Source organism: Tupaia chinensis, unplaced genomic scaffold, assembly GCF_000334495.1.
Source record: "Tupaia chinensis unplaced genomic scaffold, TupChi_1.0 Scaffold000081_1, whole genome shotgun sequence".
In the NCBI taxonomy this organism is placed as follows: domain Eukaryota; kingdom Metazoa; phylum Chordata; class Mammalia; order Scandentia; family Tupaiidae; genus Tupaia; species Tupaia belangeri.
The window spans coordinates 2,792,727-2,820,248 of NW_006159542.1; the positions used below are offsets into that span (position 1 = coordinate 2,792,727).

At 38.8% G+C, this 27,522-nt stretch overlaps 2 protein-coding genes and 1 pseudogene across 3 annotated transcripts in view; 2 read left to right on the top strand and 1 right to left on the bottom strand.

Annotated features, from left to right (window-relative positions):
• Nucleotides 1-2,170: 2,170 nt before the first annotated feature.
• On the top strand, nt 2,171-5,147 carry GNG10 (G protein subunit gamma 10). Of its 2 annotated transcripts, none has more exons than XM_085342331.1 (2): nt 2,171-2,371; nt 4,205-5,147. In XM_085342331.1, exon 1 carries the CDS (start codon nt 2,186-2,188, stop codon nt 2,363-2,365), a length of 180 nt encoding a protein of 59 aa, XP_085198457.1. In that variant the 5' UTR covers nt 2,171-2,185; the 3' UTR covers nt 2,366-2,371; nt 4,205-5,147. The 2 variants fall into 2 exon arrangements, with proteins under 2 accessions (XP_085198457.1, XP_085198458.1); XM_085342332.1 differs by having other exon boundaries at nt 4,208-5,147.
• A 719-nt stretch (nt 5,148-5,866) lies between these two features.
• LOC102471192 (DNA repair protein XRCC4-like) lies at nt 5,867-9,221 on the top strand (annotated as a pseudogene).
• Nucleotides 9,222-11,397: 2,176 nt separating this feature from the next.
• Nucleotides 11,398-27,522, bottom strand: part of SHOC1 (shortage in chiasmata 1) — a 70,590-nt gene continuing 54,465 nt past the window's right edge. The window contains exons 21-26 of the mRNA XM_027769451.1: nt 27,171-27,292; nt 21,560-21,653; nt 18,018-18,149; nt 17,580-17,729; nt 15,874-16,834; nt 11,398-11,682 (exon numbers count right to left, since the gene is read on the bottom strand). Of these exons, the coding sequence (XP_027625252.1) occupies nt 11,582-11,682; nt 15,874-16,834; nt 17,580-17,729; nt 18,018-18,149; nt 21,560-21,653; nt 27,171-27,292 (1,560 nt within the window). The 3' untranslated portion in view covers nt 11,398-11,581. The remainder of the gene's footprint in view (nt 11,683-15,873; nt 16,835-17,579; nt 17,730-18,017; nt 18,150-21,559; nt 21,654-27,170; nt 27,293-27,522) is intronic.

Below are 27,522 nucleotides of genomic sequence, written 5' to 3' on the forward strand. Positions count from 1 at the left end.
CGGCGACACGCTGGCCGCCTGGACGCCGGAGGATGGAGGCCGGAATTGGCGAGGCCGCGGTTGATGCGCAGAGAGCGAGAGGGGGGACAAAGAGGGAGCTCGGGTGTCTGGCGTGGTGACGGGGATGGCGCGGAGGTAGAGGGGCGGAGAGCGGGTCGGGGGGGACGGTGAGCTCGGTTTGGGGCGAGTGGAGCTCGAGGACCTTCCCGGCAGGAATTGGGCGGTGCGGACCGACGCTGCGAGCACGAGGCCGTCAGGCCGCTCAAGTGATGGGCGAGCGGGAAGTGGCGGGCCAGGGACCGAGCGTGGGGCCCAGGGACCCGCCACGACTGCCGGCCGAGAAGGGGAAGCAGGGAAGGAGGGCTTTGCCAACGTGGGGCCGCGTCCGCGTGTCCATGGCGATCGCCGGGCGAGGAGCGGCTTTACCGGCGTTCACTGCTCCAGCAGCCAGAGAATAAAGGAAGCGCACCCTGGGGGGGTGGGGAGATTGTGATCTGAGAGTAGGATGTTGGGGTGTGAAATTTCAGAAGTGGAGCAGTTACGTGGGCTGCAGCCATGCCATTGAAGTGAGAGGGGGAGAGGAAGTCAGGGGACAGCAACGGGGTTGTTGGAAATTGGAAATGTTCACGATGGTGCTGGGATGGTGCTGGGAACCGCGGTGGAAAGCAGACCGAGCCAGGGCCTGCCCACCCCTTGAAGTCCTGAGGGAAGATATTCTTATCTACATTTCACAAATAATTATGGGTGATGGAACGGAGCCCCAAATGGAGTGAATCGCCGGAGGTCACAACAAGTTTGTTTAATAATGAGATAACCCAGGTGTGTAGCCAGGGGTGCTTGGCGGGCTTCTCTCAGCAGTACCTTAGGGAGTAAGGACATTCCAGAGCCTGGGCTGCCTCACTTCAGGGCTCAGTGTTGGGTGTTCTTAGCAAACCCAGAGAGAGTGTCACTCGGATGGATTTCCATGGGGTAAATCAACCAGGACACCAAGTCTAGCATATAATGGAAGACATCCCTTCAGGGTGACTGGAATGTTTGATACCTTCAAAGGACTGCTTTGGAGAAGTGTCAGAAGTTCCTGAGTGAGCTTAGCCTCAAACCAAGGGAAAGTCAGATAATACATATACATATATATATTTTTGGAGAGGTTTTCACTATAGGGCGCGTGTGCTTACCAGACAGAGAGACATAGAGACAGAAAGCGAGAAATCACCCCCCAGGGGGGATGGTCATGCCACAATCCCTTCTCCTCCATTCTCTTCTCGGGATCTTGGGCATGCTTGCACACGCGCCCAGTGTGAGTTTTAAGTCACCAGGTCTGGTACTCGAACTGCGGTTGACTACGTGGGAGTCCAGCGAGATGCCATTACGCTAACTGCTGGTTCCCGACATAATATTAATAAAAGAAAGTGGGATTACCCCACTTCCAAAGGCAGGGGACGGCTTGCAGGTGTGTCTGGGCTTATATCTGCCCTGTCCAGAGTCTGTCTCCACTGGTAGTACTTCAGAAAGGCTGACTAATTTACTCTTATTTTTTCAGTGTATGGCTTTACCTTAACTTTTTTTCCTTGATTCATGATAGATACAGTGAGAGAGAAAAAGAGACACAGAGAGAGGCGCACTCTCCATAGGAGAGTCTGATCATGCTGAAGTTATCTCCCTCCAGTCCTTGAGGCCTCAAATCTTGGGCACTTGTGCATGTGCCCAGTGTGTTTCAGGCTGAGCTGGGGATTCGAACCGCAAATGGTTCAAGAGAAGTGGGACCCAGCTTCTCTTGAACACTGTAGTACTGCTGCACCACCAAAGGAGCTAGCCCCCTTCCTTGCCATAAGATTTTTCATGTTCTTTAGGCTAGGATCCGGTTAGTTCCATTTCTGCAGGGGCCCTGGGAGACTGTCTCCTTTCCCACCAGCATAGCTGGAGTTTAGTGCAAGGGTAGTGCACATGCGCATAATTGGTGTCAAATTTCTTTGGAGTTAATAACATGTAAAAACCATGCTTTTCTATTATAATTACTATAAAAATGTCAAAACTTTTGTTGAAGGTCTGGTGATAGCAGAGTTCATAGAAATTGTAACCCTTCCTCCTTGGAATTCAATGATTAGAACTTTCAGTAAAAAGAGACTTTCAGAAGTCACAAACAGTTGGTAATTATCAGATCATACAGTCGTTTCCAGAGTATCAGATGGCTGCTGACAGGATCTGTGAGCTGCGTGCCATCTCGCTGCCTCTGTTCCAGGTCTCTCAGGCCGCCGCAGAGCTTCAGCAGTACTGCATGCAGAATGCCTGCAAGGATGCGCTGCTGGTCGGTGTTCCCGCTGGAAGCAACCCCTTCCGGGAACCCAGATCCTGTGCTTTACTCTGAAGACTTGTGAGTAATGGGACTTCCCAAAGGACTTGGGTGGCTGAGTTTTGAGTAGCTACTATTCCTGGGGGGATTACAATGACAAAGCAGCGAAGTGTACAACTTTCCCTGAAGGGTGATTATAGTGGAGAGGTACCAGCTGGCAGACTCCATCCGATTAGGACAGTCTCTATCCTCTTTGGCACCAACTCCTAAGATGCTAGTATCCCTATGTACTTGAGCTTACTTGAGCTCTTAGTTGGCGGATAGTAATTTCTTGACCTTAATCCACCCTCTGTCCTTACATTATCCCACAGTTGTAGATTGCTACCCAGTACTATCAAGTGACTTGCTGCTCTTGGGACTGAGGACTTCCCTAGGGGAGACTTGTGTCTTTCACCAGTTGTGATTGCCTTTCCTAAAAGTTTATTTTCTTTCTTTCTTCCTTCCTTCCTTCCTTTTCTTTTTTTCTTTTTCTTTTTCTTTTTCTTTCTTTTTAAGTTTTGCTGTAGGGCACATGCTCTCTTGGAGAAATTTAGATTTAGTGAGAGGGAAAGTGAGAAATCCGAAATACCCCTGCCCCAATGGGGGGTGGCCACACTGTAATCCCTTCTCCTCCATTGTCTTCCTGGGATTTTGGGCACACACGCACTTGCACCTAGCATGATTGTTGAGCTGCCAGGCCCAGGCCTCAAACCACAATAGGCCATGTGCAAGTTTAGTGCCTTAACCCCTATGCCACCTGGTAGCCCCAAGGCTTTTTTTTGTTTGTGTTTTTAAATGCCGGGTGAGGGGTATTGTCATGCCCATTCCCTTCTCCTCCATTTCTCCATCCCATCAGGATTTTGAGCATGCACGGACATACACCTGGAGTGTTTTTCAAGTCAGCAGTGCCAAGATTCAGATCATGGTTGGCCATGTGGGATGCACCTTCCTTAACTACTAGGCCAGAGGTTACCCTATCTCTGTTTTTTTTTTTTTTTTTAAGAATTATTTATTTATTTCACATGAGTTTTGCCAGAGAAAGCCAGAGAGAGTGAGAGACGTAGAGTTAGAAAGCAAGCTGCCAGGTCCAGGACTCAAACTGCGGTCTCCCGTGTGGGAATTCCAGCACCTTAACCATCATGCCACCTGCCAGCATCCCTATCTCTGTATTTTAATGGAGGAAGAAATGTAGCTACTGGGAAAAGTGTGAATAGGGTAAAAGAGCTTTGAAAATTGATAACTGAAATAAAACGCCTCTTTGGTGCATATTACCAATTAGTGGGTTTGTGTACTTCATGTTGAGGTCTTATTCACATTTTTACCATTCTTTTTTTTTTTTTGGAGAGGTTTTTGCTATAGGGCTCGTGCACTTACCAGAAATACAGAGAGACAGAAAGCAAGAAATCACCCCCCTGGGGGGATGGCCACTCTGCAATCCCTTCTCCATTCTCCTCTCAGGGTCTTGGGCATGTACGCACACGCGCCTGGCGTGAGTTTAAGCCACTGGGTCTGGGACTTGAACCGCGGTCGACTACGTGGGAGTCCAGCAACATAGCCACCACACTAACTGCTGGTCCCTCAATAGGAAATAGTTCTCAGTGAAAGGAGGAAGTAATGTCAGGTACCATTGACCTCGTAATGGACAAAAGTCGACATTTATCATATTAAATTAATAGTCTTAAGTTGGCATAGCTCTTTTGTTTTGATAAAGCACATTCATGGGTGTTATTCATCTAATGGTCTGGTTTGTATATTTTCTCTAATTAACCAGTTACTTTCTACTTAGCAAATCATAAAGTGACCTATGAAATGTTGACTAGTTAATTCTGTGAATAAATCTTATTAAAGCAAAAGTCAACCAAACTTTCTTTCCAGTAGAGAAGAAGTTTGCTGAGGAATGCCTTCAAGCACAAACAGATGAACGACTGCCTCCACGTCTCAAGAAAACAATTTTCTCTAGCCAAATGACTTTTAGATATTTCAGATCTTTCCCTGGCCTCTAAGCCAAAATTTTATAGAAATTGAAGAGTTTGTACTCAAATAAGGAGACTAGGTGAAAGAGGAGAGTTTCAACCATAATATCCTGGTTCTTTTGGCAAAGTGCTTCGTATTGAGGACAAGCACTTTACTACCAAAGAGACCAGGATGCACCTCTTTCATGAGTGAATTGCTGGTGTTTTTCTGTACCTGGAATACCATGTGTGTTTTATTTACTGGATGTTTACATTTTGGGAAGGAAGACATTTTTGTTTATTAAACAAATGGAATACTTGTAATTTCTTGTTCCAGACACAGACTTTTATAGCATAACAAAATTTGTTCTTTTCTTATGAATTTATACTTTCTAAGTAAAGACCGGAAAATAAAAACTGGGGGAAAGAATAGGCTTTACTAATCAAATGCTGTCTTGGTTTTTTAAAATGAGAAGATTGTTTTATTTTTAACACTAAAGATGAGAGCTGTTCCTTAGCAAATTTGTTTAGAAAGATCATTTTTATGTTTTGAGTTGTCCCATCCTGTATATGAAACAGATTTGATTATTGTCATCTTAAGTTCCCTTCCTTTGTAGTTGTTCTTGTACTTTAGAAAGAAATACATTATTTCATGTTTTTAAAAATGTTGAAAATGTGACCTACTAAATATTGCAAATGGTATTAAACAAAATAACGTGCAAATATGAGAACTTAAACGAATTCTTCCTGTCACAAGTGTTTTTCTTTGAGGATGTGCCTTTCACTTAATTTGGGACATTTTTAAGCCACTGTGTTTGTAATAATCTTTAAAGAGCCTGGAAATAAAATTTTTGCTTAATTCATCATTTTCTTGGATTGTAGCATTTTGTGACTGACTAAGACTGGATTTCTATTTGCTTATGAGATGGAGTGGGAAGTGGGAGGTAAAAATTTTTAAAAGTCTTTGTAGAATTTTGTAAATGTTCTGAAATAGATACATGCATCATATGACGAACTATCCCAGTTATTTGCAACATACACTATATGTAAATTCATAAATATATGAAAATATCCATAAGCATAGCGTGTGTTACAGTAGAGAAAATAGAAGTCACTAAGGGGCCAGCAGGGGGCGTGGTGGTTAAGGGCATTGGACTCCCACATGACCGACTGCAGTCTGAGTCCCAGACCTGGTGGCTTGCTTTCTCTGTCCATCTCTGGTCAAATTTTAAAATAGAAGTAAGTAGATAAATAAATAAATAAATAAAGTTAAATAAAATAATTCTTTAAAAGGGAACTCCCTTAACTTCTAGCCACTAAGCTTCTACATCTAAGGATCTGAATCCCTTCCACTTGACCGTAATTCAGGTATACCTCTTCTAACCCCTCTCTCTAATTTGTCTCTGGATCTATTTGGCCTTATAAAATTTTGCACTATCAATTATCCCTTCTGTCTTTTAGCTTCAGTTTCTCTATTGAATCTTTTCTATCAGCATTTAAAAACTTCATCCTCCATCTTTCATCCTCTGTCTTAACAACAAAAAACATTTTTAAAAAATCTCCGTTAGACCGGAAGTGGAGTTATCGAAAGATAACCAGAAATGGAGAGAAAAGTAAGCAGAATCTACCTTGCTTCTGAACCCAGTATTATTCATTTTCTACAAGTATCTTGGGAGAAAACACTAGGATCTGGTTTAGTTATTACACTTAACTGATGGTCAGTCTGCATGGATTGGGACAGTTTCTGAATCAGAGATTTCCCAAGAAGCTGATGACATGGCAATGGAAAAAAGAGAAATACGTTGATGAGCTGAGAAAAGTGTTTTCCCCTCAGAAAAAAATGTGTATGTTTCAAACTGAGCTGTTCAGTCTTGATATTATCTCAGAAAAACTAAACATGTCTTTTTTTCATTTCAGTTCAGACTTGGTTCCTTCAACCTAGAGAAAGTTGCAAGCCCAGCTGAGGTCATTAGAGAACTTATTTGTTACTGCCTGGACACCATCACAGAAAACCAAGCCGAAAATGAGCACGTGCAGAAGGAAAATGAAAGGCTTCTGAGAGATTGGAACGATATTGGAGGACAGTTTGAAAAATGTGTGAGTGCGAAGAAAGCTTTGGAGATGGATTTTTATGAACAGTTTATTTTGGTGTTGAATGAGAAGAAAACAAAGATTCGAACCTTACAGAAATCATTAAATGAAGTTCAAGAACTACAAAAGAACACTGAATGTGAAAGGGAAACTGCAACCTGTTCTGAAATGACTGTTGACAGAGATGCAATCTATGATGAAAGTACTGATGAGGAAAGTGAAAATCTGTCTGGTCTCTCTGTGTTGGCTGCAGCTACGGAAAGAAAAGAAGATTCCATTATTTCAAGTCCTGATGTCATCGATATTGCACCAAGTAGAAAGAGGAGGCAGCGAATGCTAAAAAATCTTGGGACAGAACCTAAAATTGCTCCTCAGGAATCTCAACTGCAAGAAAAGGAAAAGTAAGTCATTTTATGCATTACCACAGCATGGCATGATTTCAGAAAATCTAATTTATAATCTTCAAAAGCATATTTTAATTTGTGAATTAATTATATTTAAGAACAAAAATTATGATTTGGGAAATTAAAAAATGTTTAACTATATTTTCTCTTGGTATTTACTTAAGACCTATTAATATTTACAGTAGAAAAACTAAAAATATAAGCAAAAGTTTTTCCTTGTGTTTTTTAATAAATTAATTAGAAATGACATGTAGGATACTAAAAATATTAAGATCCAGCTTGTTTTCAATAAAGTGTTTCAATCTAATTTACTGCTTTAAAGAGATCCATATAACATTCAAATTAGCAACTTCATTTGGTTATGCTTGGTACTTTTTAAAGTAAAATGACTCTCTTAGTTATCTGTTTATTTCTAGTAAATTTTGGCATTATTTACTTTATTTATACTGCATTTCACTCTTTGGTTCAGACTACTGTCCATCAGTCTATACCCCAATATTATTGTAATGAGAAGTTGGAATCATTAACATTAATTTATAGGAAAACAATGAGCATTTATAAAGAATATTACCAGGTCATTTGTGCATATAAGTCAATTGTAAATATTGTATATTGCATTAATTTTTCTTCTAAATTTTTGTTAATTTATCAGTTGTTGATCAATGTCCATATGGCAGTCTAGTGGCTTTCAAAGTGTAGAGTGAGGACCCCTGAGAGTTCCTTATCGCAAAAACCTCTCCAAAAAAAAAAAAAAAAAAAAAACTCCTTTAAGAAACAGTTATCTATGTTCGACTTTACTCTTCAGCAAAAATTTAGTAGGATAGTAAAAGAAAACTAGATATCTCACTTATGAATTTAAATGTAAATGTCCTAAATATAAACAAATCAAATTCAGTAGTATATTAAGAGAAAATAACTTGGTAAAGATAGTAATTTTTTTTAAGATATTTTTGCTATAGGGTGTATATGCTTGCTGGAGGCCATGCTGCAATCCCTTCTCCTCTTATTCTCTCTGGATTTTGGACATGTACGCACATATGCCCGGTGTGAGTTATTTTAAGCTACTGGGTCTGGGACTTGAGCTGTGGTCAATTACATGGGAGTCCAGCAACATAACCATATGCCATCTGTTGGTACTGGCAAAGATAGTTTAACATAAGGAAATCTATCAGTATCATTCATTACATGAGTAATTTAAAGAAGGAATTAAAAAATGCCAAAAAGAAATGTTAGGGGCTGGCACCTTGGCATAGTGGTTAGGCACTATGCATTGGGAGCTGTATCCCACATGGCCGGCTGCAGTTCGAGCCCCAGCTCCAGTCACATGAAACACATGCCAGATCATGGGTGTGCTGGACTGTGTGTGTGTGTGTGTGTGTAGTGTGCGCAGGTTCCTGGCAGGATGGAGAGGTGGAATAAGAGGGATTGCAGTGTAACCACACCCTATTGTGGAGTACTTTCTTCCTCTCTCATTCTGCTTCTCTGTCTCTGGCAAGGGCATGTGTCCTCTGGCAGTTAAAAATTTTTTTTGTTTTTAATTAAAAAAAAGTTTGGGATACTTAAGTCTTTTCTTTTTTTCTTTCTCTCTCTCTTTCTTTCTTAAAAAGGCTTTTGCTATAGGTTATGTGTGTTTGCCAGAGACAGTGAGAGGAGAAGTGAAAAAAATCACCCCTCACCCCCCAGAGGAGATGGCCATGCTGTAATCCCTTTTCTTCCATTCTCCTTTTGGGATTTTGGGAAAGCACGCACACATGCCCAGTGTGATTTTTTTCAAGCCACTGGGTCCAGGACTCGAACTATGGTGAGCCATGTGAGAGTCTAGCACCTTAACCACTAAGTCACCTGCTGGCCTGTCCACATATATATATATATATATATTTATGCCAAAACTAGAATCAACTTAAATGTCCATGAGCAAGAATGGTTAAATATATTATGGTACCTCATATTAAGCAGATATTAAGAAGGGTACACAGACAACAAGTCAGTGCTGCTCTAGCATGACAGATGCATCCTTAAAACTCAGCGAGCTATGTAAAAACCACACCATACACACGCAGGAGGCTTACTAGAAGACACAGTTAACTCTCAAAAATGTTGTCAGTGACATATAAGATAGATAGAAAGCTAATAAAAGTGATAGTACAGCTTTATACATATTAAATGGTTAGTGAATATATAAATATAATTCTAATGTGTCTTCACTTTGAAAAAAGAGTGACGTTTGCTCTATAGACCACTAGGCTCTGCCTTTCCCACTGGCCAGCCAGCCTGCTACCATCCTTCCTGCTCAAGGAAAAGAACAAAAGAGGAAAAGAGCAGAGAACTGAGGAGAAAAATTAAAGGGGAGGGCATAGTACTTGTTCAGTCAAATTGCAACTATGGGTTATTGTGAGGTGGTGGAAGGAGGATTATCTATTACTGGTCAGAAAGCTGAAACAGTACATATGGCATTGAACCAAACCGAGTGTGGCTCAGTGACCTTATGAGGTGGTGTGTTGTGGTAAGTTTCTCGTGGTCAGACTCATTTCTTTTGGGTGAAATTGCTGAGTTTACCAAGTGTTTCTAGTGAACAAAATCACGCATTAGAATGTGGAATTCATGTTATGCTAGATTTGTTCCCTAATTTGTCAGTCATTTTGGAGCAAATTTGAATTTTAAAGGTCTTTTAAAATTTTTTAATGGAGGTGTAGAATTTCACTCTTTATGTTATGGACATTTTTCACTGTTGGCATGGTAGTTAAGGCACTGGACTCTCACATAGCCAACCATGGTTCAAGTCCTGGACCTGGCGAATTAAAAATCACAAGGGGCCTATGTGCCTGCATGCCCCAAATCCCAGAAGAATGGAAGAGAGAGGATTGCAACATGGCCATCCACCCTGAGGGGTAATTTCTCACTTTCCATCTCATTGTTTTTCTCTGGCAAGTCCATGTGCCCTATGGCAAAAACATTAAAAGAACAAAAAGAACTTACGGATTTACTTTCTTCTTAATGACCTCATGGTATTATATAGTCTAAATTTTTACCTACTCCTTTACTGATAACATTTTTGTTGTCTAGTTTTTGCCTATTACTCATTATACTGTAATATTTAGATTTCTTAGGTAATTTGAATATTTCTTTTAAAACATTCCTAGAAATATAACTGATAGATTCAGAAGATATCTGCAGGGCCAGGAGGTGGCACCACCATTGGCTAAAAACGCTAGATTCCCACATGGCTGATCACAGTTCAAGTCCCAGACCTGGTGGCCTGATTGCTTTTTTGCTTTATCTCTGTCTCTCTCTGATCAAATTAAAAAATAATATAATAAATAAGGGACCAGCAGTTAGCGTAATGGCTATGTCACCAGACTCCCATGTAGTTGACCGCGGTTCGAGTTCTGGACCCGGTGGCTTAAACTCACGCTGAGCGCGTGTACGTGTGTGCCCAAGATCCTGAGAGGAGAAGGGATTGCGTCATGGCATGACCAGACCTTGTGAAGGGTGTTTCTCTCTCTCTCTCTCTCTCTCATATAGCATGCATGTGCCCTATCAAAAAAAAAAAAAAAAAAAAAAACACAAAACAAAAAAAACACCTCAAAAATATATAATAAATAAAATTAAATAAATAATTCTTTTAAAAGAGATATCTGCATTCTTTATCTTAGTAGATGTTTCACAAACTTTGTTCTATCTACTAACAATATAAGAAAGTTCTTTTTTTCTCCAGTATGCTGACAGTGGATATCAAAATGTTGCCAATCTGATAGGTGAAAAAACAGTAACTTTCTATTTTAACTTTCTGTTTTCCAATAAGTAATGAAGTTACATAATATCACAAATATTTATTGGCTATTTTTGTTTCTTCTAAGGAATGTCTATTTGCCCATGTCTATTGAGTTGTCTTTTTCTTTTTCCTTTCAGTTTATAGGAATTCTTTATTCATTAGGAATGCAAACCTTTTTTTTTATTACCTAGGTTGCAAATACTTTCCCTAAATATTTGTTTCTATTAATAAATTTTGTTTATGGAAGACATTTTCTTTTTTGATTTTTATTGTTTTTAATTGCCAGAGGGTACATGTACTTACAAGAAAGAGAAGGAACACTAAAGAGAAACCACCCGCTATGGGGCATGGTCACACACACTGCAGTCCTCCTTCCTCCATCTTTTTCCTATGAGGATCCATGGGGGCCAGGATTCACAGTACAGTTGTCCATGTGGTAATCAGTTAGGCACTGGGCTGGCCTTTAAATGGGAAGATCTCTAATTTCAGTGTTTTGAAGTGTTTTTTTAAAGAATGATTTAACTTTATTTATTTAATTTGACTAGAGTGGGACATAGAAAGAGAGGGAAAGTGAGAGTGAGAAGGCATGCAGCCAGGTCTGGGACTTGAACCACAGTTGGCCATTTGGGAATCCAGCACCCTCAACCACCACGCCATCGGCCCCTCTAATTTTAGTTTTACTGTGATTTTAAATTTCTTGGTGTTGAAACGCTGCCTGTAAATGATCCTCACTTCTTGACTGGAAGGGTCAGACTGGAATGGAGACTCATTTAAAAGGATTGTGATGTTTAGGTGAATGGAAGCTATTTTGGATCTTATGCAAATTATGCTACTTGATAAATTAGAATATTTCACTTAAAAAGGTGCACACGATACAGAATACATTTTTAATTTAATATTTAATATAGAAACACTGAGAACATCTACATAATGGAACTTCCTTTAACTTCCTTGAGTAAATCTAATTTTGCTGCTGGATTATCATCAAAAGCAGTGGGATATGGCACGTAGCACTGCTCTCTCTTTCCTGCTTTCAAAAAAACCTCAGCCGAGTTTGTCCATCAACTCTACCAGGGACTTTTTCATAAACTAGACGTCGTTTTTTGAATTGTGGTAGATGTGAGTACATGACACCTGTTCAAAGGAGAAAAAAGAAGACCACTTTATTGCTTACAGTAGTAAAGTATATCTATTTTTTCTGACTATTCTAGTGGATCCTGTCTTTTCATCATCTAACTACAAAGTGTCCAAATTTCCAAACTGATATAAAATATTAACTACTAAAAGTTCCATTTTTAACATAAATAAACCTGAACTTAATGGCAATGGCACTAGTAGTACAACACTGGAAAATATTGTAACAGCTAGCTCTTCGGGTAGGTTGAGGGAAAGGAATAAAGGCCCGATTTGTAGCATTTGTCAATTTCTGTGATACAAAGACTTTCATCAGGACTGATTTTAAGCTACAAGCTTGGTAGGAACAATGTTTCTCAGTATCAGTCTCCCACAGACAATTCTAAAATACCTAAAAATATTTAAATTGCTTTTTCTATATTTGCCAGGAAGCCTTCTCATTAAATGGCTTTGTCTTTTACATCTACTTCATAATTTTCATTTATTATCTATATTTACATATGGATATCCATATACTGTCACATATATTAGTAGCCATGTGGTATTTGATTGTATAGTACCCACAAATGTCAAGTTAACCAATGCAAAGCATCTCAAGTAGATTCACAGATGAAGAAACTGCTAGCATTTTAGAGAGATGAGCAAAATTCACTCCATCCTTGCCAAGGTAGATAAGAGTCATCATGACTTAAGTAGAAGAATAAATAGTAAGCTAATAACAAGCAATTAAGTTAGAAATCACAAAAGTTTACTAAGATAAACATGGGAGGAGTTGGCAGGTGGCATGGTGGTTAAGGGCTGTGGACTTCCACAGCCCTTCCAAGTCCCAGACCTGGTGGCTTGTTCTGTCTCTCTCAACCCCTCTGGTCATGTTAAAATAAATGAATAAATAAAGTTAAAAAAAATAATTCTTAAAAAAAAAGGTCAACATGAGAAACCTACTTGGCTCAAAGAAGAAAAAATTAATTATGACCTATTAAGAAAATAATTAGAATACCATAATAAAAAATGCTGTTAGAAGCTTATATTAACTCCATTCCACCGTCTTTAATATGCCTTTTTAATTTTTTTGGGTAAAGGGCTTGTGCACTTTCCAGAGAGAAGAGAGAGTGATGGGGACCAGCAGGTGGCATGGTTGTTAAGGTGCTGGACACTCCTACATGGCTGACTGTGGTTCGAGTCCCAGTGCTGGTGGCTTGCTTTCTCTCTCTCTCTTTCTCGCTTTCTCTGTCTCTCTCTGGTCAAATAAAAAAAATATGAATGAATAAATAAAATTAAATAATTCTTTAATGAAAAGAGGGAAAAAGGGAAAGTGAGAAAGCACTCTCCATGGGGAATGATCACATTGCAATCCCTTCTCCTCCATTTCTCCTTCCTTTTAAGATCTTGGACATGCGCACACACATGCCCATCATGTCTCTAAAGCCACCAGGTCTGAAACTCTTCTTTTTTTTTTTTTCCTTTTTTAAAATTTTATTTATTATCATTTTTATTACATTTAATCACAGGTATCTTCACAGTGTATTACATTTCTTTTTCTAGTGTGATTATGATGCATGTCAGTCAAGACAAAGACATTACTATCCACATCATCATCAAATAGCTTTTCATAATTTTTCCAGATTATTATTATTAATTCTCAATATTTTTAAAACATTTTAAAAACATTATTTTTTAAACATTCAATCACTATATATCATTTGGTTTGTAAAGAGAATTTACCCAACATGAAATACTTCTTAGACCAGTCCACTTGAGAATACTATACATGTCATCATCAACAGGTAATAAACCATTTCTGTGTCCCACTAATGTCACAACTCTCTCTCTGTTCTCTTGCTATCCTTATCTATACTCTTCTTCCCTGTTTCATACTGTCTTCATCATTTCTAACTATTTTCACTGCTTTTATGTCCTCCAATATTTCAATCTCTACCATAAAGTATGGATAGTTGGTACCCATTTCTTTTCATGAGAGGACAGAAAATTTAGAAAGAGATAAATTTATGTCAAAGTAATCATTTTAGCTAAATTGTTTCACTTAGGAAGAATTGAGTACTTGGAAAGATGTTCTAAAACCAGAGAGGTCTGAGACTCTTAACCACAGTCAGTCATGTGGGCTACAGCTGCCTTAACCATCATGCCACTGGCTGGCCCTATGCCATCCTTCAAATTCTTGCCTTTATGTTTTCCCTCATTAAGTCTATTTCTTAAACCATACCTATAATGTGGAATTTATCCTAAGCTGTGATGTATGAGAGGTAATAATTGTGCAGTGACTTACTTTATATGACCTTAGTTTGTATGACACATTAACCTGAAATATCCTAGATTGGGATACTTAGGTTGATTTTTTTTTTTTTTTTAAAGAGAGATTTCTGCTATAGGGCATGTGTGCTCGCCAGAGAGACAGAAAGTGAGAAATCATCTCACAGGGAGGGTGGCCATGCTGCAATCTCTTCTCCTCCATTCTTTTGGGATTTGGGCACACAAGCATGTGCACCCGGAGTGAGTGAGAAAGTGAGAAAGCAAACTGCCAGATCTGGGACTCAAACCATGGTGGACCATGTGGAAGTTCAGCACTTGAACCACCATGACATTTGCCAGCCCTCGGAAGCTCTTTTTTTTTTTTTTTTTTTTTGAGAGGTTTTCGCTATAGGGCACATGCGCTCGCCAGACAGACAGAGAGAGACAGAGAGACAGAAAGTGAGAAATCACCCCCCCAGGGGGAGTGGCCACGCCACAATCCCTTCTCCTCCATTCTCTTCTCAGGATCTTGGGTACGCACGCACACGCGCCTGGCGTGAGTTTTAAGCCACCGGGTCCGGGACGCGAACCACAGTCGAGTACATGGGAGTCCAGTGACATAGCCATTACGCTAACTGCTGGTCCCTCGGAACCTCTTTTAATAAAATAAAAAATACAAGACTTTCTGGGCCTCCCTCAGACCTCACAAAAGGGTCTATGTAAAAAAGAAGCGTTGAAGCTTGTTTATCCCCCTCCCTAAGCCTGTTGCATTTTCTTCCATCATGGTTAAAACTGACATTGTATAGTCATTAGAACTTACTATTTCATTCTAGAAGCTTAGACCAGTCCAATAAGAAATGACAGAAAGAAGTGACATAAGAGGAAATTATTAATAGAATTGTTGTAACTAAAGAGTCTACATAATGGTGCCTGACACATAGTTAGCTCTTAATGAATGTTAGTCAATAAAGTAAACCAGCCCCACAGAGGCCAATTTTCTTTTCTTTCTTTTTTTTTTAATGTTTATTTACTTATTTATCTATCCGTTTGTTATCATTTTTAAGTCACCAGGTTCAGGACTTGAACCACAGTTGGCCATGTGGGAATCTAGCACTTTAACCACCATACCACCTGCTGGCCCCAGAGGCCAATTTTCAAACTCACTAATTCCTCTGTTTAATCTTCGTTGATCTTAGTCTTCTGCTTTAGACTTTGTTCTGATTTTATTTTTAAACTTCTTAAACTATTCCAAGCTATAAGAATTTACATAATTTCATTGAGTGTATTTTTATAGAAGTCTATAGTTAGAGTTAAAATTTTTCTCTTTAATCCAGAAAATACTGGAAAAAGATAAAATGTAGTAGTTAACATACACACTTTTCTTTTTAATTTGAAAATTTTTTCCCCTCCATTTTGCTAGAGGCTTTGTGCAAGAAAATAATCCCCATAAGGGATATTCACACCACAATCCCTTCTCCTCTATTTTTCCTTTGTTTTGGGATTTGGGGTATACATGCACACATGCCCAGCATGTTTTTTATTCTCTGGGTCTGGAACTTAAATCGCATAGTAGGCCATGTGAGATCCAGCTACCTTAACCATTATGCCACCAGGTGGCCCAGTTCTATCATTTTAAAGTTGAGAGCAGGGATCAGCAGGTGGCATAATGGTTACATTGCTGGACTCTCATGTAATTGAGTGTGGTTCAAGTCCCAGACCTGATGGCTCAAAACTCAAGCCGGGCACATGTGTGTGTGTGTGTCCCCAAGATCCCAAGAAGAAAATGGAGAAGGAATTGTGGCTTGGCCATCTGCCCTTGGGGGTTGAATTTCACTTTCTGTCTCTCAGTCTCTCAGGCAAGCCTATGTGCCCTATAACAAGTCTCTCATAAATAAATAAATAATAAAGTTGAGAGTCGTTTTATCCCCCGTTGGACAGTGTTACCTGTTAATGATTCCTTGTCTTCTGTGTTAGATGTAGTTTCAGGGTACCTTTTCTGCCCTAAACATTTTCCAGCTCTTTGGTAGGAATAAAGGCTGTTGAATTCTTTTTGATTTACATTAGAATCAGAAGCACAAAATAAATCCAAACTAGGACCAGATGATAATTCCCTCCAGGAAGTTTTCTGAATCCCGGCATTTGAATATTCACCTATAAAGCCTTCTACTTCATCCGATAGACGTTTTCTCTGATTACTGAATAAGTTATCCTTCTGAGAATGCCATTTGTCATGTGTAGTTTTCTCTGTGCCATATTGTAGGTTGAATGAGTGATTGTGTTGCTCCCGTACATCTTCCTTAAAGTTCCAGTGAAGAGGAGATCGAGGGCCCTCTAATGTAAAGACCGGGGCAGATACTTCTTTGCTTATGGATTGTTTTGTTTTATGTGCTCCTTTTTTCTGATAATTAGTACAACTGGAGACAACTCTCTTCTGAGTGTCAGTTGGTGCCTGTATGGTTTCACAGTTCATTTGTGTTAGACCCAAAGAAAAGACATCTGACTCTGAATCATTCCAGTTTAGAAAAGAGTTGGAAGCTACTTTTGATTCCATATTGATTAGAAAAGGATTTTCCTGTACTATGTTAGGGTTACAACTGGAGTCTTCCCAGTAGCTGGTCTGACCGTAAGAAGTCACGGATGGTAAAATGCATGGCATTTCTCGTAGGTCCATTAGGAAAGAGTTATAATTTAAAGTGGTGCTTGTGTCTTCCTGCACTGCCTCTCCTAAGTCTAAATACTGGTCATGGTCATTATGTTCTTGACTAGAGTCTGGAGAGCCAGAAGCTGAACTCTGAGAAGTAAAGCTACTGGTCTGAGCCCTGTTTTCCTGAGGCGATGAAATTCGAGGTGAGTTTGTTATGGAAGAAGAACTAATCGTGAATAAGGATGTGATGCTACAAAAATGCTAAAAACGTTAAAAAAGAAAATTAATACAATACAAATACCAATTTAGTAAATATTAAAAAAATGATGCTACTCTATGTGAAAAGAAGGTAAAATATAGATAAGTAGTCTATTCATAGATATTACATTGATCCAACAGAGTAAGAATAAAACTAGGCTCCCTTTAAAAAAACTTTTTATAGTTCACATCTATTTTCTAGTCACTTAAAATAGAATTTAAGAATAGACTATTCTTTAGAGAAAATGTACGGAAGCTCCCTTCTATTTCTTTTAATTTTTTTTGGTTTAGTTTCACAGCAAATGTAATTGAATTTTTTAGTTATGCAAGTAACACATATATACTGTTTCATGGATGAAAATTTAAATATTATCAATAAGTCTCAAGTTGTGTTTATTGCCATAATGAAGTATGTTAGGACTATCTCAAAAAAAAAAAAAAAGAGAAAAGAAAGAAGTAAGTAAATATAAGTGAATAAGGTACATAATGGAATTATTTGTGGATACAATAATATATTAAAATTATTTAAAGTGTGATAAACTGTACTGAGTTTTCTAAAATAACTTAAAATATTAATGTAATTGATAACTAATACATATGCTATATAAAATTTAGTTCAGGTAAATTATTTCTTTGCTATATGAATTGTGTAATTGTCTAAAACAATTAAACTTGGATAACTTAATTTCAAAACCCTAGAGTAAAAATAAAAACTCAAATGTAAGGGGAAAAAACTCATATAGCTAACCTTTAACACTTTTTCTGGAACTTCAGGTAGAAGTTCCTGAAGTTGACTCAAGGTTGCTAATAATATCCAGTGCAGTGAAGGTCCTCTATTTAACATGAGCTGGGCCACCAATGGGTTAATACATGGAAAATCAAGTAAGTACATTTCTTCCTAGAAAAGAGTTTTTTTAAAAATCAGTTAGACTGTATTCATGCTGGGAAAAACCATGTTGTACATTGTAAAGATATACAGTAATTAAATATAAATTAATAATAAATTAGTTAGTGGTCTTTTGAAAGTGACCCATTTTATTCTACTTCCACAGATGAAAATTTTTGTCATTGTACCTACCACTCAATTTGGAGCACTAGGAAATAAACTGCTACCAGGAAGGAAATTCAATCTTATGTATTTATATTTGCTTTTCGAATATCTAACTTATATATATAGAAAATAGACCTTTGATGGTGAAACTTCAAGCCAGGATTTATCCAACCATTCATGAGGATTTCTCTTCGAGGTCATTAAATTGTGGTCAGCAACTTGTCGAATTATCAGTGCAGTCTCCTCTACTCCTGGGACAATTATAAGCTAAAAAATATATTTTAATATGTTAGATTTAGGGGCCAGCGGTTGGCATAATGGTTATGTCACTGGACTCCCACTTAATCTACTGCAGTTCGAGTCCTGGACCCAGTGGCTTCAAACTCACACTGGGCATGTGTGCATGCATGCCAGAGATCTCGAGAGGAAAAGGAGGAGAAGGGATTGTGGAATGGCCATCCCCCTGGGGGGGGGTGACTTTTCATTTTCTGTCTCTGTGGCGAATATATGTACCCTACAGCAAAATCTCTCATAAAATAAATTTATATTTAGGAAATATTAAGAAGCATGATGTAGCATTCAAACATAGTTTGTCATTTCTCAAAAGGAGACATATAAATGGTCAAAATACATGAAAAAAATACTCAACTTCACTATTATTAGGGAAATGCATATAGAAAATACAGTAAGATCTATCATCTCACTCAAGTTAGAATGGCTATTATCAAAAGACTAAAAATATCACATGCTGATAAGGATGCTGAGAAAAGGTAACTCTTTTATATTGTTGATGGGAATGTAAATTAGTACAGCCATTATGAAAAACATTTTAGAAGTTTCTTAAAAAACTAAAAATAGAACTACTGTATGATCTAAGAATTTCACTATTGGGTGTATATCCAAAGGAAAGGAAGTCCCTATGTTATAGATATCTACACCCAATGTTTATTGCAGGACTATTCACTAGCCAAAACTTGTTACCAACCTACGTATCCATCAATAGATTAAAGGATAAAGAAAGTGTGATAGACACACACATGCACACACACATGAATACCATGCAGTCATTAAAAGGGATAAAATTCTGTCATTTGAGGTTAAATGGGCAAAGAGGACATTATGTTAAGTAAAATAAGCTAGGCACAGAAGAGAAATAGCAAATGTTTTCCTTCATATGTAGAAATTGAAAGTCCTCATGGAAGTAGAGAGATGGGGGCGAGCAGGTGATGTGGAGATTGAGACGCTGAATCCCACATAGACATCTGTGTGATTCGAGTCCCAGACCTGGCAGCTTGAAAGTCATGCCAGGTATGTGTGCATGCATGCCCAAAATCCCAAAAGGAGACTAGAGGAGAAAGGACTGCAGCATGGCCATCCCCTCTGGGTTGTTTTCTCACTTTCTCTCTCTCTGGTGAGTTGTATGTGCCCTATAGCAAAACCAAAACAAACAAAAAAGTAGAGAGATGAAGAATGGCTACTAGAGGCTAGGAAGGACTAGGGGTAGAGGACAGGTAGAGGGATGTTGGTTAATGAAAACAAAATTACAGATAGATAAGAGGAGCAATGTCTAGAGTTGTAAAATACAATGAGGTGAATATAGTTAAAAGCAACTTACTGCATATCCTAGAGTACCTAAAAAAGGAAGATTTTTAATTTCCCAACACAAAGTAATGACAAACGGTAGAGACGATGGGTATACTAATTATCCTGATTTAATTATTACACATGTAGTCACATAGTGAAGAATCACATTATACTTCTGCAAATATGTACAGTTATTACATGTTAATGTTAATAAGAAATAGTTTATTAGAAATTTTTTTTTACTTTTTTTTTTTTTTGGCCAGGGGGGGTGTGTGTTTTTAAGAGACAGAGAGAAGAAGAGGGAGAGGGAGTAAACATCCCTCCATTGGGTATGGTCACGTTGCAACCCCTTTTCTTCCATTTCTCCATCCTTTTGGAATTTGGGGCACACACACAGTAGTCTGACTTCATAACATAAACATGTTCCCTTCCCTGCAAGAGCTTATAATCTAGGAGTCAACTATTTACAGCTGGGTTTCAGAAAAGTAATTGGTATCTGTATGTGACAAATTGGAGTGGTAAAAGAGTAGACAGAAGAAGATTACTTAGGAAGCTACATTAAAAATCCAAGTGAGGATCTGACAGTAACACAGTGATAAGTCAATACTCTGAGATACTGGACCCACTTGGGAAGGTCCTGGGTTCATGTCCTGAGGCCTCCCTGAACATGCCAGAGACATGCACATGCCATGATCCAGGCCGTTGAGACTAGGGTGCTTGCAACGTAGAATCTCTTTCTCTTTCTTAGAAGAAATAAATAAATTAATTTTTAAAAATCCTCCTGAGAGGTGATGAGGGCTTAAATTTAGGGAAATAGAGAGATTCTAGAGATACTGCAAAATTTAAAAAAAGATTTAGCTACTAAATTGATTAGAACATTGATGCCATAATCTAAGCTTGGATAAGGGTGAGAAGTTGTGTTTTTGACATGTATAGTTTGAGGTACTTGTGGGATATTCACATGGAGATTTCTAGTAGACTGCAAGAATTTAGGTGCAGACCTTAAGAAGTGCCAGAATTTTTTTTTCCCCAATGGGGCTGTGTGTGCTTGCTGGAGAGAGACAGAGAGAAACAGAGAGAGGGAAAGTGAGAATTCACTTCTCAGGGTAGATGGCCACACCACAATCCTTTCTCCTCCATTCTCCTCTTGGAATTTTAGGTATGAATACACACACATACACACACACACGCCTGGCGTGATTTTCAAGCCATCAGCTCTAGGACTCAGCCATGTGGGAATCCAGCACCTTAACAACCATGCCACCTTCTGGCCCCAGTGCCAAGAAAATTTTAATAACTATATTCAGAACTGAAAGCTAAATTGTGGGAATGTCTGAGTTAATAAAGAAAAAAATATAATAAAGTAAGAACGGAAGAGTACTAAACCCTGAACTCAGACAAATTTCAGAGCAGAACATCAAAAAAAAAAAAAAAAGGGACAAGGTCAGAGACTGGTTAGAAATCACTAATATATTACCCTACTCATGTCATAAGATTTCTATTTTACAGCAGATAAAAACCTGAGTTTATTTTGGATCAGCTGATGGCATGCTGGTTAAGGCAGTTATATCCTACATGGTTAGCAGTTAGTTATATCCTAACTACGCTAGCCCTGGACTTGGAGACTTGAAAAACACACCACAGGGTACAAATGCCTGCGTGTCCAAAAATCTTGAAAGGAAGGAGAAATGGAGGAAGAGGTATTATGGCGTGCCCATCCCCCACAGGGGGGGGCTTCTTTCTTACTTTCTCTTTCTCTCTGTCTCTCCAGGGAGCACACACAATCTATGGCAAAGTATAAACAAAAAAAACTTAGTACATCTTTAATAAGGAACATCTTTGATCAAGGTATGTTTTTAAAAATCTTGGTATGTTTTTAAAAATCTAAGTAGTAATTAAAAGATGAAATATGATTTAAAATCCTTAAAACAATTCATTAAACTAATCAGAATAGGAGTTTAAATGGTAAGAATATTTATATTTGAAACTGTTCTTTATATATAGATTTTAAGTAGTTTTTAATTTACCCATTTAATTTTTTTTTCTCCCTGAGCATTTGAGTTTAATTCTGGTTTATGAAAAATAAAGAATACCTTTACATCCAGTTCTTCTGACTTTAGCCCAGATGAAACCAAAGCTGCATAAATCAGTGCGAGGTGGTGAAGTGTCTTTTCAGTAAGGTGGTACCTAAAAAGAGCTACGTTACTATATTTCTGTTCATTTAACATCTGATTATATTTATGAAAAATTCACATTCTTTTCCACATTTCATAATGTTACTAGAATAACTTGACTAAGATAATACTAGTGAATCAAACTCATGTTTTTTTGGTCCACCTTGTACTCTTTTTTTTTGAGAGATTTTCACCGTAGGGCGCATGCGCTCGCCAGACAGACAGAGAGAGACATAGAGACAGAAAGCGAGAAATCACCCCCCAGGGGGGATGGTCACGCCGCAATCCCTTCTCCTCCATTCTCCTCTCGGGATCTTGGGCACGAACGCACACGCGCCCGGCGTGAGTTTTAAGCCACCGGGTCCGGGACACGAACCGTGGTCGACTACGTGGGAGTCCAACAACATAGCCATTACGCTAACTGCTGGTTCCCCACCTTGTACTCTTTTGAAAAATGATTCCACCTTCATTCTTTAACAGTACTATTAAATCTAGGAGATGTGAGGGTGTGTGTGTGTGTGTGTGTGTGTGTGAAAGCGTGAGATGTTAGGAGAAGTTTAAACAATCCCCAACTGGTTATATGACCAAAGCCTACCCTCCTCCTCTGGTTGAAATAACAGGTTCAGATAGGAACTCATAACTGGAGCCAGGATAAATAGAATCCTCCGTGGGTCTTTTTCCTTAACTGCTAGAAAAAGCACTTTTCCCCTTCTATGATTATTAAGCAGGTCAGATATAAATATTAATAATAGTAATAATATTACTAACTTTACCTATTTTATATACCCTAAGGAATAAAAAGGAACTGACTGACTCATATTTCTGAGAAGTTCAGGGAAAGGCATTGTTGGATTCAGGGACTCAAACAGTACTGTCAAGACAACAGCTAGGCTTCTTTCCTGCATGTTGGCTTCTTTCTCAGGCCAGCTCTTTCCATCAGAGAGGCTGGCAGAGTGCCTTACAGCGCCTCAACTGCTTGTACAATGGTGGTCTGTTTGAAAACCTGTTTTCTGTTTTAGTGTCTAGAACTTTGGTATGTGCTAGACAGAGGGGGCTTAAGTGACTACCCTTTGGTGAAAACTCTAGGCACTGTGGCTCTAAGAGTGCCTAGAGGCACAATTTTACCAGTGCTGTCACAACTCGTTGCTGAGGAAAGTTAAGTACATCCTGTGTGACTCTACTAGTATAGGACACCTGGAAGCTTCCTTTTGGTTTCCTCTGGACTTTGCCCCATGAGATTTCTCCCATTGCTGATTTTGCAGTATAGAAGTGTTCAGACTTGGGACTAGCAGTTGGAGTAATGGCTATGTCGCTGGATTCCCATGCAGTCGACTGCGGTTTGTGTCCTGGATCTAGTGGCTTTAACTCACACTGGGCGCATATGCGTGTGTGCCCAAGACCCCAAGAGGAAACGGAGAAGGGACTGTGGCGTGGCCATCCACCCTGGGGGGCGATTTCTCGCTTTCTGTCTCTCTCTGTCTTTCTGGCAAGCGCACACACCCTATAGCAAAAACTTCTCCAAGAAAATAAAAAGGAAGTGTGTAATCTTGTACTGTAATCCATACTAGCCATGGATATGACCATATGATGAGTTCTGTGAGTCCCCCTAGGAAATAATCAAACCTGGGGGTGGTCGCAAAGACCTCCGACATTTTTCCTCAAGCTGGATCTCTAATAACATGAACTACTAAGGTGATTCAGACTTTTTCTTTTAGTCTTTAGTTTTTCTGATTTGGTCAGTTGATTAAAACACTTCAAAAATGTTCCAATCATCTACTGGGTCCTCAGAAAAGTCATGACATGATTTTCTGTTTTCCTATGCAAAAACCTGTCATGATTTTTCTGATGACCCAATAAAAATATAGAATTGAGATACCTCGAAGTTGAAAATAATTATAGTTTATAATGACATATTATGAATAAATAATAACTCAACATCTTGAATATAAAAATATGTCAAAAGTATTACAGAATTTATTTTTTAATTAAAATCTGGGTATAAATAAGTTTGAATCTCCTCTTACTCTCCCCTGTACTTCAGTTGCACTACTAGAACTAAAGGTAGAAAGAAATCAAAAACAACTTATAAAAATTTCCAGATCAATTACTTATCCAAAACATTTCCAAGTTCTGGATAAAGATAAAAATACCCTACAAGCAAGTTCCAAGCTTAAAGTGCCTTACAGTCTTTATTAATCTTCAGAATGAAGGTTTTAGACCTGAATTATTATTTTAGTTTTTTTTATTTTTGGTAGAAAGGAAAAACTAGGTTAAATGATTTGCTAGAGGTTATTTGTTAATAGAAGAAGGAATAAGAACCAAAGTGTTTATACTCTTGCATTCCAATTTATTTCCACATGATAATAATTGTATACAAAGAGTCTGGTTCAGTGGCTAAACAAAGAGAGAGTCACGGGGCTGGCAGGTGGCGTGGTGGTTAAGGATGCTGGACTCCCACATAGCCGACCACGGTTCAAGTCCTGGACCTGGTGCCTAGCTTTCTCACTGTCTCTCTCGCTTGCTCACTCTGTCCCTTTCTGGTCAAATTCAAATAAATACATAATTAGTTTAAAAAAAAGAGAGAGAATCAAACCAGAGAGTCAACAAGGAAAGAAAAATCACACAGGTAACATAAAAAAAAATCTGTATCTTCTCTAACAACTAAATTAAAGGATTTACTTTTTTAGAATTTTTTTGCTATAGGGTGCATGTGCTCGCTGGAGACAGAGACAGAGAGAAAGCAAGAAATCACCCCACCCCCCGGGAAATGGCCATGCCACAATCCTTCTCCATTCTCCTCTCGTGATCTTGGACATGCACACACATGTGCCCGACATGAGTTTCAAGCCGCCAGGTCCAGGACTCAACTGCGGGCAGCCATGTGGGAGTCTAATGAAGTAACCATTACACCATCTGCTGGTTCCCTCCTTCACCCGTTTTTTTCAGTAGGGCATGTGTGCTCACCAGAGAGAGACAGAAAGAGAGAGAGGGAAAGTGAGAAATCACCCCCTAGGGGAAATGGTCAACTGTAATCCCTTCTACTCCTCTCTTCTCTTGGGATTTTAGGAGGTGGTTTATTATATATATATATATATAAAAATATATATATATGTATATATATATTTTTATATATATATATATATTTTTTTTTTTTTTTTGGAGAGGTTTTTGCTATAGGGCATGTGTGCTCACCAGAGAGATCAAGAGACAGAAAGCGAGAAATAATCACTCCCCCCTGGGGTGGGGGGGATGGCCATGCTGCCTGCAATCCCTTCTCTTCCATTCTCCTCTCGGGATCTTGGGGACACATGCACATGTGCCCGACGTGAGTTTAAGTCACTGGGTCTGGGAGTTGAACCATGGTTGACTACATGGGAGTCCAGTGACACAGCCATTGCGCCAACTGCTGGTCCCCTAAGAGAGAGTGTTGCTATAGGGTGCATCCACTCACCAGAGAGATACAGACAGACAGAAAGCAAGAAATCACCCCCCCAGGAGGAAGAACATGCCACAGTCCCTTCTCCATTTTCCTCCTGGGGTTTTGGGCACGCACATATGTACCAGGCATGAGGTTTAAGCCACTGGTTCCAGGGCTTGAACCTCAGTCAACTCTGTGGGAGTCTAGTAACATAACATTACACTATCTGCTGGTCCCAAGCCCTGAATATTTTCAAAACTTTTAACAAGGGGCCAACTGGTGGTATGGTGGTTAAGGCAACTGGATCCCACTTGGCCAACTGCATGGTTTGAGTTCTAAACCCAGAAACTTGAAAAAAACGCTGGCACGTGTATGTGCATGCCCAGAATCGAGTGAAGAATAGAGAAGAAGGGACGTGCATGGCTATTCCCCTCTGGGAGTGACTTCTCACTTTCTCTCTCTCTTAAGCACCCCATAGCAGAAATTAAAAAAAAATACAAATTGGGATTATAGTCTGAAGACCTTGAATATTAGAGTAGTTTATACGTATTCAGTAGGTAATGAGGAGGTCAGTAAAGGCTTCTTACCAGAGTAAAATAATCAGAACCTAGTTTTTAGGAATATCAATTGAGTATATGACAGATTGTGGAGAAAAACACTGACAGGCATCTGGAGATGGGGAAAAAGCCAGGAAAACTTCCACATAAAATAAAGAGAATCTCTATTAAGTCATTGGTAATATAAATGGAAGGAAAGAAAATAAGACAAAGTCCAATACTTGATTCTATAGGGATTTGCTTTCCACTCTTAGTGACTAAAAGAAAGGCAATGCCTAAGTAGCTAAAGAGCAGATAAGAGGGAACCAGCAGTTAGCGTAATGGCTATGTCACTGGATTCCCACGTAGTCGACCGCGGTTCGCGTCCCAGACCCGGTGGCTTAAAACTCACACCAGGTGCGTGTGCATGCATGCCCAAGATCCCGAGAGGAGAAGGGAGGAGAAGGGATTGCGGCGTGACCGTCCCCCCTGGGGGGTGATTTCTCACTTTCTGTCTCTAATGTCTCTCTCTGCCTGTCTGGCGAGCGCATGCGCCCTATAGCGAAAACCTCTCAAAAAAAAAAAAAAAGCAGATAAGAGAAGATAAAGGTATGGAAGGGAGAGAGGATATAGTGAACTCATATTTGAACATGTTAAATTTTAGAGGCTGTGGAATATCTGGAGAGAATATTTAGTATAAAATTAGATATGCAGAAATTCCAAAGAGAGACTGCATTTGCAGAAATAAGTATGTGTGGAGGGATGATGACTGAGGCATGAGAATAGATAAAATTTCTGATGGATAAAATAAAAGAAATAACTGATAACAAATATATTTGTAGACAGAGAAGGAATAGAGAGGTAGGAGCTCAACATGGGGGCCGGCAGGTAGCATGGTGGTTAAGGCACTGGACACCCACATGGTCGACCATGGCTTTCGTCCTGGACTTGGTGGCTTGCTTTTTCACTTTCCTTTTTTCTCTCCCTCCCTGTGTCTCTCTCTAGTCAAATCAAAATAAATAAATTAATCAAAATTAGATAAATTCTCTTTAAAAAATAGAACATTGACAAGTCATGGGACTTAAGGGGAAAAAAGACATAATAATGACAAGCTAGTATCTTGGCATGGATTTTTTATGTTTCAGTTAAGCACATTCATGAAAGAAAGTATATTAGTTGGTATATTTAGTAAGATTTTAGAGAGATGATTTAAGAATGACTTATCTTTTTAACAGAATTATGAAATAGATTATAAAACACTTAAAGCGGCCGTTTGTATTGAGATGTGAGTAGGGGAGGTTGGTTTGCACAGAGTGCCCTGGGAACATGTATCCTCTCCAAAATTCCAATCTTTTTATGATTATACCTCTATCTTGAGAATCCCTGACTTAAAGCAAAGTAGAGGAGCAGGTGGAAAATTTGCATAGCTATTTCTATTCAAACATATCAGGGCGATCCAGCCAAGAATTTATACTTCTTAAATTCCAAACTACATGAATTTTTAAAGAGAATTTGAAGAGGACTGAATAACTTAAGAAATGTGAACATGACTTTAGATGAAGAAATGTTTACCTACTCTGAATTTAATGTTACTTTGGTATATAAAATTATCCAACAATAGCTGTACTGGAATGATAATGCCATCAGTCTCATAATGATATTGTCTGGTGCCTTCTCCCAGTTTAGTTCTTCTAGGTCCTATAAAAAATAACAAAATTAAAAATCATTAAGTACAACAATTATAGTAAAATTATTGCTATCATACTTCAAGAATCCACGATACAGAAATGCAACTTGAGAAGAAGCATGGTATGGGCTCCCAATCCATGGAAAAATTAAAACCGCACTAGAAGTAGTAGGAAAAAAGTTATAGTAAGTATAAAACAACTAATGATAGCTTCAAGAAGGAAAGCTCATGAATATCCCAA